This window comes from Glycine soja, chromosome 19, assembly GCF_004193775.1.
Source record: "Glycine soja cultivar W05 chromosome 19, ASM419377v2, whole genome shotgun sequence".
Classification (NCBI taxonomy): domain Eukaryota; kingdom Viridiplantae; phylum Streptophyta; class Magnoliopsida; order Fabales; family Fabaceae; genus Glycine; species Glycine soja.
Genome location: NC_041020.1, coordinates 36,812,244 through 36,832,052, shown reverse-complemented (window position 1 = coordinate 36,832,052; position 19,809 = coordinate 36,812,244). Strand labels below are relative to the sequence as shown.

The window sequence follows — 19,809 nt, the reverse complement described above, 5'->3', positions numbered from 1 at the left end:
TTTTATTCTATTTTACTTTGCTTCATTCAATATTAAATATCTAAAAAAATCCAGACCCATAATAACTGTTCCATCCCACGGCCAAATTACCAAACATACGTTAATTTTCTTTGAATACAAGCATACGGATTACAAATGAAAGAAAACCAAGGGAGAGAATTCACATTCAATATTCTAAAATAATTCTGACCATAATAATAAATTGATCTTCCATTGGCTACAAAAGTTTCAACCTTTCCATGGTTTGAGCAGTTCTTAGCTGCCAATAGAAAAGTGGACTTGTGGTATATCAGAAAATAATTTGTGTCATCGAGGTGCACATCTTTTTTTCCATCCTAAGATATCCCATAGCAAAAAGTTGTGAAAAGTCAGAAGTTACAACACTAACTATCGAAACATAAAAATCACAGTGAGCATATAAAACAATAGTATACGAGAGAACTTGCCTTGTAATATTTATTTAATATTTAATTTTAATAACTGTATTGCATACATGTTTATAATTAATGACATGATAACAAACGTCCCGAGAATATTTATATATTTATAAAAATATGTTTAAATATATAAATTAATAATTAATTTTTGATAATTCATTAAACATATTTCATAAATACTCTTTGCATTTCTAACAATAGCTTGAGAATATTTTTTAGTATTTATTAAAGGAGAGTGCTAATAAATATTATTAATATAAAAATACATAAATTAAGAAATGAAAAGTCAGATTTATATAAAAAATATTATTTTTACTAAGAATTTTATATATTCTTATATAGATTTTCATTAATTTTTAATTTTTTAATTTTTAATTAATTCCTTTAAAAAATTCTCAGTAAAATGAAATAATAAAATAAGATATAAATGCCTAAAAAAATATTTAATAATTTCTATAATTTTAATACAATAAATATATTTTTGTACTTTTATTTTCATGTTTCAATTTTATAAATTAAATCCTCGATATCATAATGGTGAGAATTTATTCCTCTTTATTAAATATTTAATAAATTTTATTAATGTGACATTGAATAATAATATTTGACGATAATTTTTTTTTATTCGTATATATGTTTACATGATAATTGATGTGTTATTTGACATATATATTATATAATTTAATCATATTTAATTTTTTTATAAAGATTAAAAGTGAAATTAAGTGTAATTTTAAAATAATTATTATAAAATATAATAATTTTATTAATATATTTTAATCAAATAAATTTTGAAAAACATGCATCTGATTAAAAAAAACATGCATGTCTCTCGTTTTCTTTAATTCATGATTTATTTTTATTCATACACATTATACATGTCTCTCGTTTATGAAAACGAAAAAAAATCTTTTTTTTTTTAATTAAAAGAAAATTTTCTTTTTTCTTGTGTGGTCCTACAGCTCAGGTCTTCTAACCACGCGTCAGACCAGAATCAGCCACGTGTCATATTGGAACACTTGTTTTGGGGAAAAAAATTTGCAGTGTTTGGAGTAAGCGACCACCCAGACCTCGTCGTTGGAACCAAAGTCTCGCGAGTCGCGAGTCATGGGTGTTTTTGTCCAAAGGAAAAACCACCCAAAATTCCGAAACTACCCCTCCTGGATGGGACCGTTTCCTTGTTCTCCCCTCTCTCCCTGTCTTCTCTTCTCTCTCACATACAATTTTTGTAACGAAAGAAATTCATTTATTTATAAAAGTAAAATAAAAATTTAATTTTTATTATGGCATTTTTTTGGTCTCACGGCTTTGGTGAGAGAGAGGGTATATTCTGGGTTTCGATACTCTTTGGTAACGAAAATCGTCACCATTTATAAATCCTTTCTGCTTAACTATTGTGACGTACTTCTCTTATATATTCGTTGCTTAGTTTTGGGTTTGTTTCTCACCACGTCATCGGGTAAGGTAAGGTTACCTTTTCGTTCTTTTACCGTTTTTTTTTCTTCACTTCTGATTCTGTTCTTGACTTTACTCGATTTGTGGCCATCTGGGTCTCTTCAATTTTTCATTTTTTTCGTGTGGAAAATGATTTTCTGGGTATGGTAGGGGTGATCCAGCGAAATGTTTATGTAGGTTGGTGTTACATTGTTGTTGTTGTTCTGGTTTTGGGTCCTGTGATTTTTCTTTGGAAGGTTGTGTTTTTGCACTTGTTTTAATCTTGTTGTGATTTTCGAGATGTACTGCTTGGTGTTTTTTCTTTTGAGGTTGTCGTCATTTCCTGATTTAATTTTTTTGGTCTAATTGTTGAGTTTGGAAATGGTGGTTGGGTGGGAGAGTGGTGAATTAGGTTTTGAGTGCATAGATCAATTGTGAAACTTCTCCTGAATATGATTAATGCAATTTGTTTTTTACATTCTTCAGTATTTTCCTTTCAAATTTTGTATTTTTCTCCTCGCTAAAGGGTTGCACCAATGTCTGAATTTTGTTTCAATTCTAATAATCTAGATGATGGTTTTTAGTTTTGTGAACTGCTGAACCGACGGATCTTGTATTTCCACCAATCTCACTGGTTTCAATTTACAATTCGTTACATTTTGTTGTGAATTGTGATGATGTGGTCTTGTTGTGAAGTTATATTTATAATACATTTTTGCGTTTTGTCTTTTTGTACCATTCACAGGGTCAGTTTAGTGATTGACTTCTTTTCGAGACTTGTTTGATTTGTGTTTTGTTGGTTCTTAGCAGCTTGTATGGTTTGAGAGACTGAGACTATGTGTAGACTTTAGTTGCCTTTGCATGCTTTTATGCCTTTCTTCCCCAAAAAATATTATTTTCCCCAGAAAGATGAGTTACATTATCAGTGTTTCTGTTTACGACAGGTTTCTCTGTAGCCTGTGAACCATACTGGGATTTACCAATGGTTGCTGCCAGTTGACAATATAGTAAAGGGACAATTCCTTGTATAATTGGATATCTCTAGTTGATGTTTTCATTACTATTTTACATTATCATGGATTAGTGAGAATCAACTGATGGACTAAAGGTTCAGGGCTATTTTTTCTAGATGTTCCAGTGTAGTCTGGAGATGAAGTAGTTTTCGAGAATCCAGCTCTAGATGTTATCCGGTGGTGGATTTATGGAATATAACTGCTGAGCCATTGGAGTCATCTTTCTGATCTAAGATATCATAATAATAATAATATCGTTAAAGATAACTAACATACTTGGAGTTCACATTTCGTAATAATGGAAGTAGCTCTTTCCCCTCAAGTACAAAAGCCGAATTTGCAGACAACAGGTCGCAAAATTTCATGTACTGGATCTCAGAAGGATCTGTGGCTTGTTGTGCGAGAGGGATCTCTAAGTGATGTAGAGCTGGCCTTGGCATCACTGAAGAAGAGTGGGGGCAATATCAATTTGAGGAACACCTTTGGGCTGACTCCTCTTCATATTGCAACTTGGAGAAACCACATTCCCATTGTAGGGAGGCTTCTTGCCACTGGTGCTGATCCTGATGCCCGAGTATGACAATTCTCTTTTCTGCATTTTCTAGTTGGGCACTTATTTGCTTACCCTTATCTATAAGAGGCATTGGTTCTGCTACTCTACTTCCTTCATATTTTGATCTCAAGAGTCAAGACCATATTGGATGATTGTTTATTTGTTATACATTGTGATGATCACTCTATGTTTTAAACTAATCAACTCTGCACATCAAATGGTGAATGGTTGTTAAACTACTTTGCCATGCTGTCCTTAGCTGAATTCTAATGGTGGAATCTCTGCATAAATTAAGATGAATTTTTAACTTCCCTAGGAAGGAAGTTCACAGTTAATATTTAGAGTTTTCTAATGTTTAACTTGTATTGCATTGATGTGATGTATATCTCATTGAATTTTTGAGATGCAAAACTTAGAGATGAGATTAATCTTCTTGTCATAAAACCATCAACCCTAACTAGTAAGGAAATGAAATGTCCTTATAATTTCTTTCTTGTTATTGAGGTTAGTTATCATTTTATGGTGAATTAGTGGAATTGATGTTATAAGATGCCGAATAGTAATATTCACTAACTAGTGCTTTATCTCTTTGAATCCATTAATTCTGAAACTTGTGTTGTTTTTAGGATGGAGAGTCAGGATGGAGTAGCCTTCACAGGGCTCTGCATTTTGGTCATCTTGCCGCGGCAAGCATTCTTCTTCAGCATGGTGCCTCTATTACACTGGAAGACTCTAAATCTCGAATACCTGTAGATCTCTTATCTGGCTCTGTATTTCAGGTTCTTGGAAATGACCACAGTTCAGGTATAAATTTCTGTACTTGGAATGCTTTGGATTGTTGTCACCAGTACAAAGTGATTATATAGGATGACAATTTGACTCTTGGTTCATCTTCAGTGGCCACTGAGGTCTTTAGTTGGGGCAGTGGTACAAATTATCAGCTTGGAACTGGAAATGCGCATATTCAGAAGTTACCATGTAAAGTTGATTCACTCGGTGGTTCATTCATAAAGCTAATTTCTGCCGGGAAATTCCATAGTGTGGCACTCACTGCGCGTGGAGAAGTGTATACTTGGGGATTTGGAAGGGGTGGCCGTCTAGGGCATCCTGATTTTGACATACACAGGTATGCGGTCTGTTTCTGTGTGAATCCATATTACCATGCTTTTTTTATGTATTGGTATTACTATTTATTGATTATGAATATTGAATATAAAGAATTTGGTTGAGTAAGTTCCTTAATACCGTTGAGCTCCTTGTGACCTGTTTGATTTGAAAAAACATGTGTTTGCCTTTTCACCATTTCCTGTACAAATCTTTTAAAAATTTGAGATAGTAAAAATAAGGTGATATTTTTGTAATTAAAACTAATATATACTCAAACCATACAGGTCCAGGTGCTTGGGTTTCTTCACTTTCCTTTTTTAGAATACCTTGGATGAGAATCTAATTGACTGTCTAACTAAATGCTCGTTTGAAATAGAAAAACATTCTCAATAAAGCTCATAATTGTATTGGTTGCTTCTGATGTAGAACATTCTTGTGCATGGTCACATTTCAAGTACTTAGTCTCAAACATTTTGTTCATGGTGTTGAACTAATTTTTAATGGTGTTTTCTGGGTACCTAAATTGGTTTACTGTGGCATTATACCTGTAAAAAAGAAGCAGTTACTCAGCTTTCTTTTGAAGTACAAATTAGTAGAAAAAACCAGCTTTTTTATTTTTTCAAATAGTGATTTTTATTAACTTATCATGTTGGAAATTTCACAGCAAAAGCTAATGGGAACTTATTTCAGTTGAACTGTTTGCTAGTGTTTTAGCAATAGTTACAATTGGTTTTTTGAACTTTTTTGGATGAGTAATGTGGGGGGGGGGGGGGGGGGGGGGGTTGTCCTCTGTTAATGCTTTTGGACAATTGCCAATCAGAGTTTGTTATACTCATTGCAGTGGTCAAGCTGCTGTCATCACTCCCCGCCAGGTGACTTCTGGTCTGGGTTCCCGCAGAGTGATGGCAATTGGTGCAGCTAAGCATCATATGGTTATTGCTACCCAGGGTGGGGAAGTGTTCACTTGGGGATCCAATAGAGGTAAAACTTGACAATATTCATGTTTGTATAAGTTGTGAGTCTTGTGAGTTGTTACTGTAAACTACACTGGATTGCAATCAAATAATCTTTTCCCCTGCATCCCTGCCCTGCCTTTTGTTTTATCAAGTATACTTATCGTTTTCTACCAATCATCATTGATTAATTGAGAAAGAATTAGTCTTTCTTTATGCTTTATTCTGCATTTTTTGAAAAATGAGAATGACGCATAATTGGCATCTCTATTTTCTTGTTTCATTGTTGTGCAGAGGGACAGCTTGGGTACCCTTCTGTTGATACACAACCCACACCTCGTAAAGTATCTTCTTTGAGGTCAAGAATTGTTGCTGTTGCTGCAGCAAACAAACACACGGCTGTAGTTTCTGATTTAGGTGAAGTTTTTACTTGGGGTTGCAACAGGGAGGGACAGCTTGGTTATGGAACCTCAAACTCAGCATCTAATTACACCCCACGTGTGGTTGAATCCTTGAAGGGAAAGACTTTGACCAGAGTTTCTGCTGCAAAATATCACACAATTGTATTAGGATCTGATGGCGAGGTAACTAATTGCAGATTATTGTCATTTTGTTAAAAATTCAAGTTCTTTTAATTGTAAGAAACTCTAGTTACCATCTTCATATTTGGGCCTCCGTTTAAGGCTAAACCAAAGTCCATCAGGATTCCTTGGGCCTTGCAAATAAGACACACCTAAACATTATGCATAAATCTGGACTAAAATGCTACCCATAAACAGAAGCCATGAAATGAATGCGGGGATAAGACCTAAGTTTGATTATTTTCTTTTCTACTGCTCCTGTATTACATAGTTTTGGAATATACACATTTTACATAGGGGGATAAGACCTAAGTTTGAGTTCCATTATAGTATTATTGTTCTTTCCTAAAATTATATTCAAGTTCAACTACTTAATTTTTCATGGTACATGGATATGAAACATTAGCATTTTTCCCATTATTAGTTTTATCTCAAGCATATACGTGGGTTCTTTGACTTGTTAGAATTTATTTCTCCATTATTTCCTTTTTTTTTTTTGGAAATAAAAGTACTTTCTAGTTTTTATCTTTAGCTTCTAATTTTCCATATTTTGCAGGTATTTACCTGGGGTCATCGACTTGTTACTCCAAAACGTGTTGTAGTTAGTAGGAACTTAAAGAGAAGTGGAAGCACTCTGTTAAAATTTCACCGCAAGGAACGGCTTAGTGTGGTTTCTATAGCTGCTGGAATGGTACACAGCATGGCTCTTACAGATGATGGCGCATTATTTTATTGGGTCTCCTCTGATCCTGATCTTAGATGCCAACAGGTTCTTATTATCCTCTGAAATTTTCTCTTCACGTGTTTTTTATTTTTCCCGAGACAAAACATGTTGATTAAAAATACTTCCCCCCGTTTTGTTTTAATTTTTTTTTGAACAGTTATATGCTATGTGCGGAAGGAATATGGTGAGCATATCAGCTGGAAAGTACTGGACTGCAGCAGTTACAGCTACAGGTGATGTTTACATGTGGGATGGGAAGAAAGGTAAGGATAAGCCCCTTGTTGCAACTCGGTTGCATGGTGTAAAGAAGGCTACATCAGTTTCAGTTGGCGAAACACATTTACTAATCGTGGCTTCACTGTATCATCCTGTCTACCCTCCCAACATGATTGAGAATTCTCAGAAACTCAAGTTGGATAACAAGGATGATATGGAAGAGTTAAATGAAGACATTTTATTTGAAGATATCGATTCCAGTAACATGATATCTAGTGTACAAAATGATACTTTTAGCCAGAGATCTATACCTAGCTTAAAAAGCCTTTGTGAAAAAGTAGCAGCCGAGTGTCTAGTGGAGCCACGGAATGCCGTACAGCTGCTTGAGATTGCTGATTCTCTTGGAGCAGATGATTTGAAGAAATATTGTGAGGTACTGGTTTTGACTGCTGTACAATGTATTTGCATTATAATGTATCAAGTAGGAGCTGTGTTCTTTGGTTTCCTGTTCAGATTTATTATATAATTTATTGCTTCTTAATTTTTCTTATGACATGTCATGCATCACATGTACTGGTTTTGACTGCTGTACAATGTATTTGCATTATAATGTATCAAGTAGGAGATGTGTTCTTTGGTTTCCTGTTCAGATTTATTATATAATTTATTGCTTCTTAATTTTTCTATGACATGTCATGCATCACATGTAAACATACACACAAAAGTTAAGACCATGCATGAAAGAAATGCTGACATTTTTCATCTTAAAGATCTCCATTTGACAAACCTGCATTTAAAGAAAGTGGTATGAACTGAAATTGATTAGTTGATATATTTGATAATAATAAAGAATTCATCTCATTATTGGCAATAAATTCATGCTTTCGAATGTCACTGCCATAAATCTATCAGACATTTCTACAAAACTGCTATAACAAATAAATTAAGCGACAGAAAAAGACTTGCTGCTGCCTTTGTTTTTTAGCAAGTAGATTTCTTTCTATCCACATCATTGTTTATTTTTTGATACATCACAATATTGTGTTTTGATTAAACTTTTGTGAATTTATTATAAAAACTTGATATGAAATTACATTTTTATTGAGCTATAATTTCTCTCATTTCAAAATAAGTGGGTAGGTAGTAACTAATACTTTTGAAATCATTGATTTCTTGAATCATATTTATGTACAACCTTTGTTGGTTAATAATATTTCTCTTTTATATATCAATAACTCTGGCATGGCCAGTTTGTTTTTCAGCTTATAATTATTAATTGTAAATGCAATTGTATTTTTTAAAGTTGTATATGAATGAATATGTCTGAAGTGGCATGAGTCCAAATTATTAATCTGGCTGAAAAAAAAAATATCAATAAGAAAAATATCGAGAGCTACATCCACAAAAATCCATAATTTTTGTGTAAGATATGGTATGAAATACTCCTAAAATGGATGAAAATAAGGCCACTACAGTACTTCATTTGTTTCAACTTTCAAAGATGCATCATCTTTAGGGTAGTATTTGTTTTGTATATGACCATATGTTCATCCATTGAAATAAAATATTATTTTTGAAATGGAAAAGTGCTTCCACTATATATTTGTATGAATCACTAAAATATAGAAGGGAAAAAGTTTCTGTGTATTTTGAATATGAATGGATTTCCTGCATCTTTTTGTGGATGAAAATAAAATAAAAAGCATATGAGGAATTTTGTTTTACTTGATTTGGACCTCCACTATCAAGTTAATTGTTTTTTTTTTTTTTTTTTGCCTCCTATGCTGTATTTTATGAGAAAAAATTATTTACAAATTTTATGAGGTAATTTTTGCTATATATATATATATATATTTTTTTTTTTCATTTTTTGTATTCCGTACAATGAACAAGTGTTTTTGTTCTAGTATTCTTCATGATAGATTTATAGTATTATCTTCATGATAGATTACACAGATCGTATTATTCTACCATCAGGCAGTCTGTCCTTGTAATTTAATTTATCTTTGCTGATATATTTAGTTGGATATATATCCCTTACATGGTACAGTAGTTTATTATACTAAAGCTTCTATTGTTTACTGGTTACAGGAGATTGTCATGCGCAACCTTGATTATATATTTGCAGTTTCATCACATACTGTAGCAAGTGCCTCACCAGATATTCTGGCTAACCTCGAGAGGTTGTTCGACCAGAGATCATCTGAGCCATGGAGTCACCGTCGGCTGCCTACTCCAACTGCTACTTTCCCTGCCATCATCAACAGTGAAGAGGATGATAGTGAGATAGAGTTTCAAAGGACTTGCGACAAACCCATGAAATTGGAGAAAGTCCACAGACTAGATTCTTTTCTACACCCAAAGGATGATCCTAATAAAGAAATCTCCAAAGTAGTCCGAGCTATAAGGAAGAAGTTGCAGCAGATTGAGATGCTTGAAGATAAGCAGTCTAATGGACATCTTCTTGATGACCAGCAGATTGCAAAGCTTCAATCTAAGTCAGCTCTTGAGAGCTCACTTGCAGAGCTAGGTGTTCCTGTTGAGACATCACAGAATAAAGAATCATCTTCTATGTTACCAGAAGGGAAAGGTAGTAAGAAGGGTAAACTATCCAAAAAACAAAGGAGAAAGAGTGGCAAATCAAACATAGAGCAGACAGAAATAGAATTTGTTTACTCTAAAAGTGAAGCCATTCCCAAATCTGAGGACCTGTTGGATATTGACATCATGGGGTTTCCTGATTCAAAGGTTGGTTTACTCAATGTGCTATTCATACTATTTAAAAATATTTGTTGAAATCATATTTTCATTTAATTTATTTTCTTATATTTTCTTGGGTTTAAGGTTTCCAGCATGGAGAAGTAATTTGTACTAGACTATATAAAGTCAGTTATTTTTAGATTGGACCCTTATTGAGAGTGTTTGCCAATGATGAACATCTATGGCTTAGATATGCAGTCTGAAGTACTGTTAATTCACAGATTGCTCCATAGTCTTTATGGGTTGCTTATAAAGTTCCTGGTTTGGGTAGTTCATTTAGTATCACATTTGAGCCTATTTTCAGGCTTGTAGAGCTTTTCATTTAAGAAATGTTTATATAGAAGTCCTTGTCCGTTTCATTAACCAATATGATTTAACTAGTTGTATCTTCCAAGGAAATCTCACTTGAAGAGATTGTTCATTTAAGAAACACCACCAACATCTTAACATGAATATTATTATATTTTGAAGAATAGGTGTTGAAGTAGTTCTTGTCTTTTCCTTTCTCTTATCAACAAAACTTAGTTGCTTAGTTCCTTGTATTGCTTAGAATTCTGAAATTTATTTGATAGGTTGAAGAGGATGCCGTGTGTGAACAGATCACAGCAGACCAGGGTGCAAAAGATTTAGCTTTTGTTGTGCAGAAGAAAGATGCATTAGAGTTGCTGAAAGCCAAGGGTCCATCACCAAAGGCTTCAAAGAAGAAGAGCAAGAAGGGTGGGCTTTCTATGTTTCTGAGCGGTGCTCTTGATGAAGCCCCGAAAGAGGTGGCTACCCCTCCACCAACACCAAAACATGAGGGTCCTGCATGGGGTGGGGCCAAGTTCATGAAGGGTTCTGCTTCTCTTCGTGAAATCCAGGATGAACAAAGCAAAATAAAGGTAAACAAACCAGCTGGGAGCAAAGATAAGGTGGAAGATCTTCCTGATTTTGGCAGTGGCGGCAAAATAAAGTTGAGTTCATTTCTTCCTTCCAGCCCAATACCTGTTACCTCATCTCGAAGTTCCCAGGTATCTGATGGAGAAACAAGCACCCCTCCTTGGGCTGCTTCAGGAACCCCTCCCCAACCTTCTCGGCCATCGTTAAGGGACATCCAAATGCAACAGGTTGTGATTTAAGGCTTCATTTAATGTACTTAACCTCATGTCACTGCTGTAATTGTGTAATGTCTGCTTTGAATCAGTGGATGATAGATAGCTCATTATGCATTTTGGCCTATGCATGTTTTAATTCAATTTTGGTATTATGTAACTTCTAGTGTCTACTGTTTAATTGAGGATGTTGTTTTAAATACAGGGAAAGAAACAACAAAGCCTTTCACACAGTCCAAAGACTACAACAGCTGGATTTTCAATCCCTACCTGTCAAGGCTCGCCGTCCGAAACAACCGGAGTGAGTCGCTGGTTCAAGCCTGAGGTGGAAACACCATCCTCAATTCGTTCTATTCAAATTGAGGAAAAGGCTATGAAAGATCTCAAGCGCTTCTATAGTAGTGTCAAGATTGTCAGAAAGCAATCTTGATGCTATCTAATAATGTATCTAATAAAGTAGCAAGAGGGGCTCTTTCCTGTTCTCCTCTACCTTGAGCATTACCATTTTTTCTCATCCTTTTTCACTTTCCTTGTTAGTACAATAACTGAATTAATCTGTACAGATAGTTGCAGTGTACATCCTTTTTTTTCAAATAAAAAATTGTAGTTTTAGTTTCTTAGCATCTGGGTCTTTTCCATTTTCTGTGTTTCCCAACTAGCACTGTATATGACCCAAGATTTTTTTATGTACTCATTTTTAACGGTCTCAACTCAAGTTAGAGACTGGTCAATAATGATCCTGAACCTGATGTCAAGGGCAGCCATGGTAGATTTCCCTGACTCAAGTTGCTTCAAGGCTCAAGAATGTCAGAATAAGAGGAAACTTCTTTCCAAATAAGTTGCTTCAAGCCCTAATCTCACCCCCTGTATTATATACATCCACCTAGTGTTGTGACCCTTCTCAACTGCCTTGATGTTGTTCCATTTTTAGTTGAGGAATATTTGGACTTTGGAGTGATAATAATTGTTCAAATTGCTTTTTATAAGCTTTCTGTATGCCAGCAATTTAAGAGACTATCAACCTTTTAGCTTTGCAAGTCAAGTTCATTTATTTATTTTAAATAAAGCTTTATGTTCTTTTGCCTGGGTTTGGTTAAGCATCATTGACTTTAGGCAGCAGGAAAAGATAATGGGATGAAGAGTGATTGAAAAGGAAAAGATGACCCATATTTGGTATTATTATTGAAGGTTTGAAACTAGGGTGATTCGGATGGGTCTACTTTGAATCAATGTAGGTTTGCCTTTAACAATTGAAAGTGAAATTTTCATGGAAATATGGAAAATTATTTTCCAACACATGTAACTTCTATTTTTGTTTTTAATTTTAATTCTTTTGCATTTAAGAAAATAATTGTAGGAATATTAAATTTAACTAAACATTTTTTTTACAGAACTAAACACGTTTTTTTAATATACCAAGAAATAACATTTTTAGTTATTGGAAATATAATAACACTTTGTGAAACAAACACTCAATATTTTTTTTTATATTCTTGTGGGCAATAAATTTCAACAGGTATATACTATTATTAATATAAATCAAGGATTTATGTCATTAATCAATAATAAAAATATGCTTGGTATAGTAATTATTAGATAACAATGCAACATTTTTGTGCTGTTGGTATATTTATTATTTATTCATAATTGTATCTTCTTTTTTCATGATTACTTTTTATGCTTTTTTTAATACTATCAACTGGTAAAAATTTAGCCGATAAAAAAAACTGGTTAAAAATTATAATTGGTATAATTTTTAAAATAAATATTATAAAAATTAATAAATTTATTATCACATTTTGTATTGAACGATAGTGTATAAGCCCAGTGTGATAAATTTACTCTTTTTTTTGGGCATATTATATATCCTCTAATTCAAAATGTCCAAATTATCTTTTTATCCCCCTACCAAAGCCTTTTTTACATTCAAGGGTTACTATTTTAGATTTAGAAGCTATAATTGGACATGGCGCATACTTTCAGTTGAAGTTCTACCTTGTAAACCGTTTCCCTACAATTTTTACTTTACGGCCTCATATATATAACCACCCATCATTAATAAAATTCGTCAATACTATTGTTTTAATTCAAAACCTTCATAATGAACTGTACTGTTTAATTTTCTTCAACTCTGCCAGGAGAAAAGAGTATTCTTCAACTTTTAAATAAGGTACATATAGTCATATACGGTGAATGTTTTCACCTTTTATACGAATGTTTACATGTCCAAAATTTTAGTAAAAGTTACTAGCATTTGGAAATGCTTATGCCATGACAAAAACAGTTCAGTAGGCTGGATTCTTATGTGGCACATATTTTATACAAAGATTGGTGAATTAATTTCCCCATGCGTTGGATTCTTCGCTTCATTCAACGCAATTGAGATTTATTTATTTTCTATTTATTTTTTAAATATAACACAGAAAAGCATGTGATTATCGCTATGATAGGACGTAAATTGTTGGTAGGACCTAGGTGGTTAAATTTCCCACCACACCAAGACTCACATAGCAAGATTCACACAAAAGGAAATTACTTTTGTTAATTTTCATTTCTCTCGGAAAGATATTCTTGTTTTCTTTTCAGAGGATCTCGGAAAGATTCTTATTAATTGTTATACATCCACCAAAGAACTATAGAAAATACCTCTATATAAAAATTTCGGTATTTATTGGTTAAATATGTGACATGGACGTGTCACTTTCCCCTCTTAGTTGTGGAGCATTCTGAGGGTAAATATAGATTTAGGTATTTATTGGTTAAATATGTGTAATATATAAAAATTTTAAACTATTCTTTACTAAATTGTCAAGTGGTTAATTTGATACTCAACTGATGTCTATAAGGAGTCTATATAAATTAAATTTCTGGCAAATGTTACATGATTCTTTTTCAGTGATATGTTTACAGTTACAGACTATCCTAGCTTTGTGTCTTTATAGCCAAATAACAGGGGAGACATGGAATATCAATAGCCTGTGCACAATAAGAAATTGCTTGCTGCTCCTTTGCTCTATTTTCCTTTTGCATAGAAAGCATACATTTTGTCAGACGGAGATTATAAGAAAAAACAATGGCAATGAAGAGAAAAAGAAAATAAAGGTTGATTGGAAATGTAGTGGGGGCAAGTGGCAACTTAAGGAAGAGGGTCTCGACGAGGGAAAGCAAAAGGTGAAAAATCCACTAAAAATTATGATGTGATAACCCCATGAACAATGTGAAAATTTTAGTGTATGTCTGGGAACAGATACCAATTATTTGATGTTGATGATGTGACGTTTCCCGACGCGGCATGAAAGTGTTTTAAAAGAAACTACCAAGATGAGAAAGAACAAGAAGATTGTTTTATGACTTAGGAAATGTGCACAATCATGGGAGAAAACCCACTTCTTCACTATTCTTGTCTTTTCCATTTGCAATTATGCTGAACCACTTCATCTAGACCGACAAATAGTTAATGTTTATGGTGTCAAAATTGAAGAAATATTTAGTTCTTGTTTAACTAATAATGATCGGTGAGATCATCTTGTGAGCATGACAAGTTTGTTTACTAAACAATTCCATTTGTGGAGAAAGGGAAATCCTACATGGTCACAAAGGTCATCGGTATTAATAAAGAAAAAACATTAAACATATGAAATTAAAAGTGTCGTTTAACTTATTTCCAAATAAAAATGGGATTAAACTACCGATTACACTAGATTGAGTGTGTTTTGGCGAGACATTTACTTAATATTTTTTTATTAGATAAAAAACTTATTTGACTATTTGGTAAAAGAATTTTTTTAGTATTTTTAAATATTTTTTAAACTGCTACTTAAAATAACATTTTTTAAAACACTAACTTTTAATTTTTTATATTTATTTTCTTTTTGATTATGTTTGGTAAAACTAACAAGTTAGCTGGAAGCTCAAAGCTGGAAAACTACCTTATTAAATTGTAAGTGTTTAGTAAAATTATTTGTTGAAATAATTAAAAAAATGTAAAATTACATAAAGGATAAAAATTATAAAATTTTACCTTAAATATGATAGATTAAAAAGGAAATTCAATAAATTTTTAAGGACAAAAAGAAAATAAAATAAAAAGATAGAAGCTAGAAATCAATGTTTTAAAAAATGCTACTTTAAGTAGCATATAAAAAATCTAGAAGTTATTAAAAAAACTTGTTTATCAAACGATCAAATAAACTTTTCACTAATAAAAAAAACTAGAAATTAACTTAAATATTTTATCAAATATAATCTTTGTCCTTGAACATTTATTGAATGTCCTTTTTAATGTATTATATTTAAGATAAATTTTATTATTTTTTATCCTATATGTAATTTTACATCTTCTAATTACTTCAATAGATAATTTTACTAAACACTTATAATTCAATAAGACAACTTTTTAACTTTCGACTATTAACTAACTTTTAACTACTTTTTCAATTAATTTTATCAGACAAAATCTTACTCTCAAATAAAAAATGAGGTTAAGCAACTTATCATACTTGATTGATGTAATTAATAGTTGTAACCAATTATGTTAAAGTATATAAGAGAATTGCAGAAATAAGATGAGATGAGGTTGTTTAATCCTATTTTTATATGGAGTAAATTAGAGAATCCCGTAATTAAAATTTTGAATTATAACCCGGGTTTTATTATTTTGGTTGGTGAAAAGCTTGGTCATTCAATATCTCTTAAGTATGCAATGCTAACTAAAGAGGGTTGAGTGGTTTAACAATCACACTAGAAGCAACATGGATCAACTCAGTTGTAATTTACTAGTGCGCAAATGATGATGTCTAATGCCATGTTTCGAATTGTTGAAGATAAAGGTTTTCACTTCAATAATAGTATAATAATGGAAGCTCCACAAGTCGAATATTTGGTATGAGTTTTGTTGAGATGAATCATTAACTAGGATTTCGTGGGAGGTTTCAATATGGTCTTATGTTTAGGTAATTACGTTTTGGTGTATTTTAGTGAGCTTTCACACCATATCGAGATATTAGTCAAGCTAAGATGATTTTTTATTATGATCTACTTGACTTTAGATCGAATACACAAGATCTCAATAATAAGTAGTTAGCTATCCTTTTCGCCTTGATTTTAAAACTAAAGAAAAGTAGAAGTCACATATTATTGAGTGATTATCGAATCTATATTAAACAAGCACTGAAATCAGTAGAATCACCTTTGGTTTTGACCAATTTCGACTATTACACAGTATTGTGACTTTGAATTCGGTTTTCATACCATAATTAACTAAGTTCCAGGACAAATCAGACCCATCAAACCATCTAATAGGTTCTAAAATTTGTTATATATATATATATATATTTCATTTTTTATAACTTGAGATATTATATGCATGTTTTATATATTTAACATAACCTTGACAAATTGACATCTAAAACACAAGTTAAAGATTCTAAAAACATCCCTGGATAACCACATGATCAATCTCAATATGGGCTTATTATCTTTTCCTTTGGAAGATAAGAAATTAACAACAGAGGTGTTCGACCATACCGGATACATGTGGAGTGCCTTCTACTTCAAATATTGTGATTGAATTATAGTTTTTTTTTATTATCATATTAATTATAAGTGTGAAGTATACATATTTTTACAGTTTTCTAATCATAGTTTGGTGATGTGAACGTGACTAGGAGCAGATCGTTTGATACAGACTACGGAAATTTGGATGACGCCACTTTTAAAGAAGGAAGATAAGTCAAGGTAGACATCACTTCCACTAAAGTAAGATAAGTCAGGGTAGATGCCACAATGATTACTTTGAGAAGTCTGATAATTAGTTCAACAAGGAACCCAAAGAGAAACTCTCATTCCAATTTTATGAAAATTCTAAAAGTCTACTTTATTGAAAACAAAAACAAATACTTATAGTGTATCTGAACAAAAAGATAAAAATAGACATGGGTCTTCTAAACTATTTGGGCCAAAATTACAATAAATAAAAATTATAACTAAAAACTTATTTAACTTGGGCCTTCAAATTAGTTTGGACCTTCAGCAACAATTAATAATCTTGATAGTGTCTCTGCCTTTGGGCCTTCATCCTTCTCCACTCGGATCTTCATCATTCTCCATTCGGGGGCTTTGTCCTTCTCCACTTGGGTCTTTAGCCTGCATTTGATTATTCTCATCATTTGGTCTAACCAAAAAGGGACCTTTTCTTTTTCCTTTTCCCCCACTTCTATGTTCTATCCAGACTCAAAATCATATTAAAACCAACTCAAAGTTTGGGGTGCGTTTGCCATCTGAACCACTATTTGTGGATGAAATATACTTTGCAATCTCTAAACTATTGCTTGAAAGATGTAAATTGATTATAATCCAAACATCCATGTACTCGCTCTCTAAGCACTGTGAACTTTCAATGACTAATTCAAGGGTAAGTTTGAGCTTATTATATTTTTCAACTAATTTTAAAGAAATAATTACATATTTTTTATGAGTTTCTGAAAGAATTAAAAAAAGAACTATAATTTCTCAAAATAAATGAAAAAACATTATCCAATAGGAGGGATTGGTTTATTTTTACTTTCCTTTTGAATGTGTACTAATGATCATGTTCAAAAGAATTATGTTATTCATGCAACAATTTATATAAAATATTTTGTGTTTGTCTTTTTTTTATTACATCATTCTTTTTGTTTTTTTTTCTCTCAATTATAAAATTTGTTATACACTTTTTTTTCTTCTTCTGTAAATAACATTTCTCCCTTCAGAATATTCACACTTTACTATGCAATCTTTCCAATTTGTCACTCGATCCCACAACTAGCAATTTTTTTTCTTGCTTAATTTTTCAAACCCCACACATTCAATTTCCCTGCAAGTGCCTAAACTCGATCAGATTTACAAGACTTTGATAAAAGAATGTTTAAAATTTGTTTTACTGCTTCAAATTTACGATACTTCAGAGTTTATTTGATAATTTTTTTTCTTTATTTGGTTATACGTGAGTGAATACGTAGTTTTTATTTATTTAATGCTTGATGATTACATTTATAATACTTTTTTATTTATGACATATGTTTCAATGGCTCAAGGTTATGTTTTATTGCTTTTATTATTATATTTGGATGCATTTAATGTCATATTTAAATTTACTTATAATAACTTTTTAAATAATATATTTTGATTGATTTACTGACTTTATATATAATAAAGTGTAGATAGATATAGATATGTAACTGGTACGAAAATCATAATTAAAGTTGTTACATTTGCATGGATATAACAGCATGTACGAGCTGATACTTTTTAAAAAACACATATATGGAGACAAATGACCCTCCAATCCATGCATCAAATGAGCCGAACCGTGGTGAGAAGTAGTTTTGTGATCACTAGTTTTAACATTCATATGATTTATTTTTGGTCGATAAAGTATTATAAATTTCTTATTTAATTAGTAGTTTGTAAGTTGTAACCATATAATTTTATCAAAAAAAAAAAGTTGTAACTATAATTTGGAAATGTTGCTAGTTTTATAACGAATCTATACCGAATGATAAAAAAAAGTGATTAAATGTGTTTTTTCTTTTTCTAGTCTCTTGTGATTTTATTTTATTTTATTTTTTAACTATTCATTAGATTTAACCTTCAAATTTTTTTAATTTGTTTTAAAAGGTCTCTGTTAACTTGATAATAATATGTCATGTTCTTTATTACTTAATAATTATTGATAATCTTGAAATACATGTTACAAAAGGGATAAATAAAAAGAAGAATTAATTAAATTTTTAATTTTTTTTGAAATTAGATTCTTAGTTCCTAAACTTAACTTTTATTTGACTGGTGAAGGTTTCTAAACATTTTTTTTTATTAAAGTTTTTAAAAATTTAATTTTTAGTTCTTGAAATTTTATTAAATAAATTAAAATAATGAATTTAAACTTTTGTTTAGAGACTCAATACCAAAATTTTTAAAAGTTTTGAAACTTTCATCAGTGAAACAAAAGTTTAAGAATGAAAAATCTTAATAAAAAAAAGCTAAAAAACTTTGACCAAACAAACAAAAGTTTAAAAAGTAAAAACTTAATTAATCCTAAAAAAAAGTCTTATACTTAAGGATGGAAGAAAAAAGTAATATTGTTTTTTTTATATATATACTTCTAAATTTTACATAATCTAACTACATTTTCAAAATTCTTATGACTAAATTCATTTTTATGTGAAAACATGTAAAAATTAATATTTAAAATAACGTAATAATTTTATTACAATAAAACGCCCAATAATAGATATAGTACGTACAGCACGATCTTGCTAAATGCAATGAATTGGGAGGAAGTTGCAGGGTTCGAAATTTTAGATATTGGCCGTGACTATTATATGTCACTTTCGATTTGGAGGTGGATAGATTGAAGGTCATTGAGGAGGTGCCTTGGATGATATTCGACCACTATCTGAAAGTCCAATTGTGGTCTCCAAAATTTGTGTCTCCAACAACTAGGATTGAAAAGACCTTGGTTTGGATTCAATTCCCATGGTTGAACCTTGTTTACTATGATGAAAGTATACTATTAGCCCTTGCTCGTGCAGTAGGGAAACCTGTGAAGGTTAACATTAACACCAAGGATGCGTCTGGAGAGGCAAGTTTGCTAGAGTGTGCATAGAGGTTGACTTAACAAAGCCTGTTGTTGGCAGGGTGTGATTGAAGGGCTTTTGATTTCATGTTGAATATGAAGGCTTACATAGGATATGTGGATCCTGTGGTTGCTATGGCCATCTAACAAGAGACTGCAAAAAAGAACTTGTGATAGCACAACCTAGTCCCAGCGCAGAGAAGTTCAGTTTTACGGAGCAACCACAACAACCAGGTACGGAGGAGACATCCACTATGGTCGCATAATCTCAGGTAGCAGACACAATCAATGTAGAAGTTAATGCAAATATGTTTATCACAGAGGAA

The 19,809-nt window shown here is 31.9% G+C and overlaps 1 protein-coding gene across 3 annotated transcripts; it reads left to right on the top strand.

Moving 5' to 3' along the window:
- The first annotated feature begins 1,751 nt into the window (after positions 1 to 1,751).
- On the top strand, positions 1,752 to 11,911 carry LOC114399179. Of its 3 annotated transcripts, none has more exons than XM_028361308.1 (11): positions 1,752 to 1,901; positions 2,816 to 3,458; positions 4,064 to 4,241; positions 4,335 to 4,563; positions 5,386 to 5,525; positions 5,792 to 6,081; positions 6,635 to 6,847; positions 6,960 to 7,451; positions 9,110 to 9,766; positions 10,351 to 10,884; positions 11,075 to 11,911. In XM_028361308.1, exons 2-11 carry the CDS (start codon positions 3,183 to 3,185, stop codon positions 11,297 to 11,299), a joined length of 3,234 nt encoding a protein of 1,077 aa, XP_028217109.1. In that variant the 5' UTR covers positions 1,752 to 1,901; positions 2,816 to 3,182; the 3' UTR covers positions 11,300 to 11,911. The 3 variants fall into 3 exon arrangements, with proteins under 3 accessions (XP_028217109.1, XP_028217110.1, XP_028217111.1); XM_028361309.1 differs by having other exon boundaries at positions 1,763 to 1,896; XM_028361310.1 differs by lacking the exon at positions 1,752 to 1,901 and adding an exon at positions 1,967 to 2,069.
- The last annotated feature ends 7,898 nt before the right edge of the window (positions 11,912 to 19,809 follow it).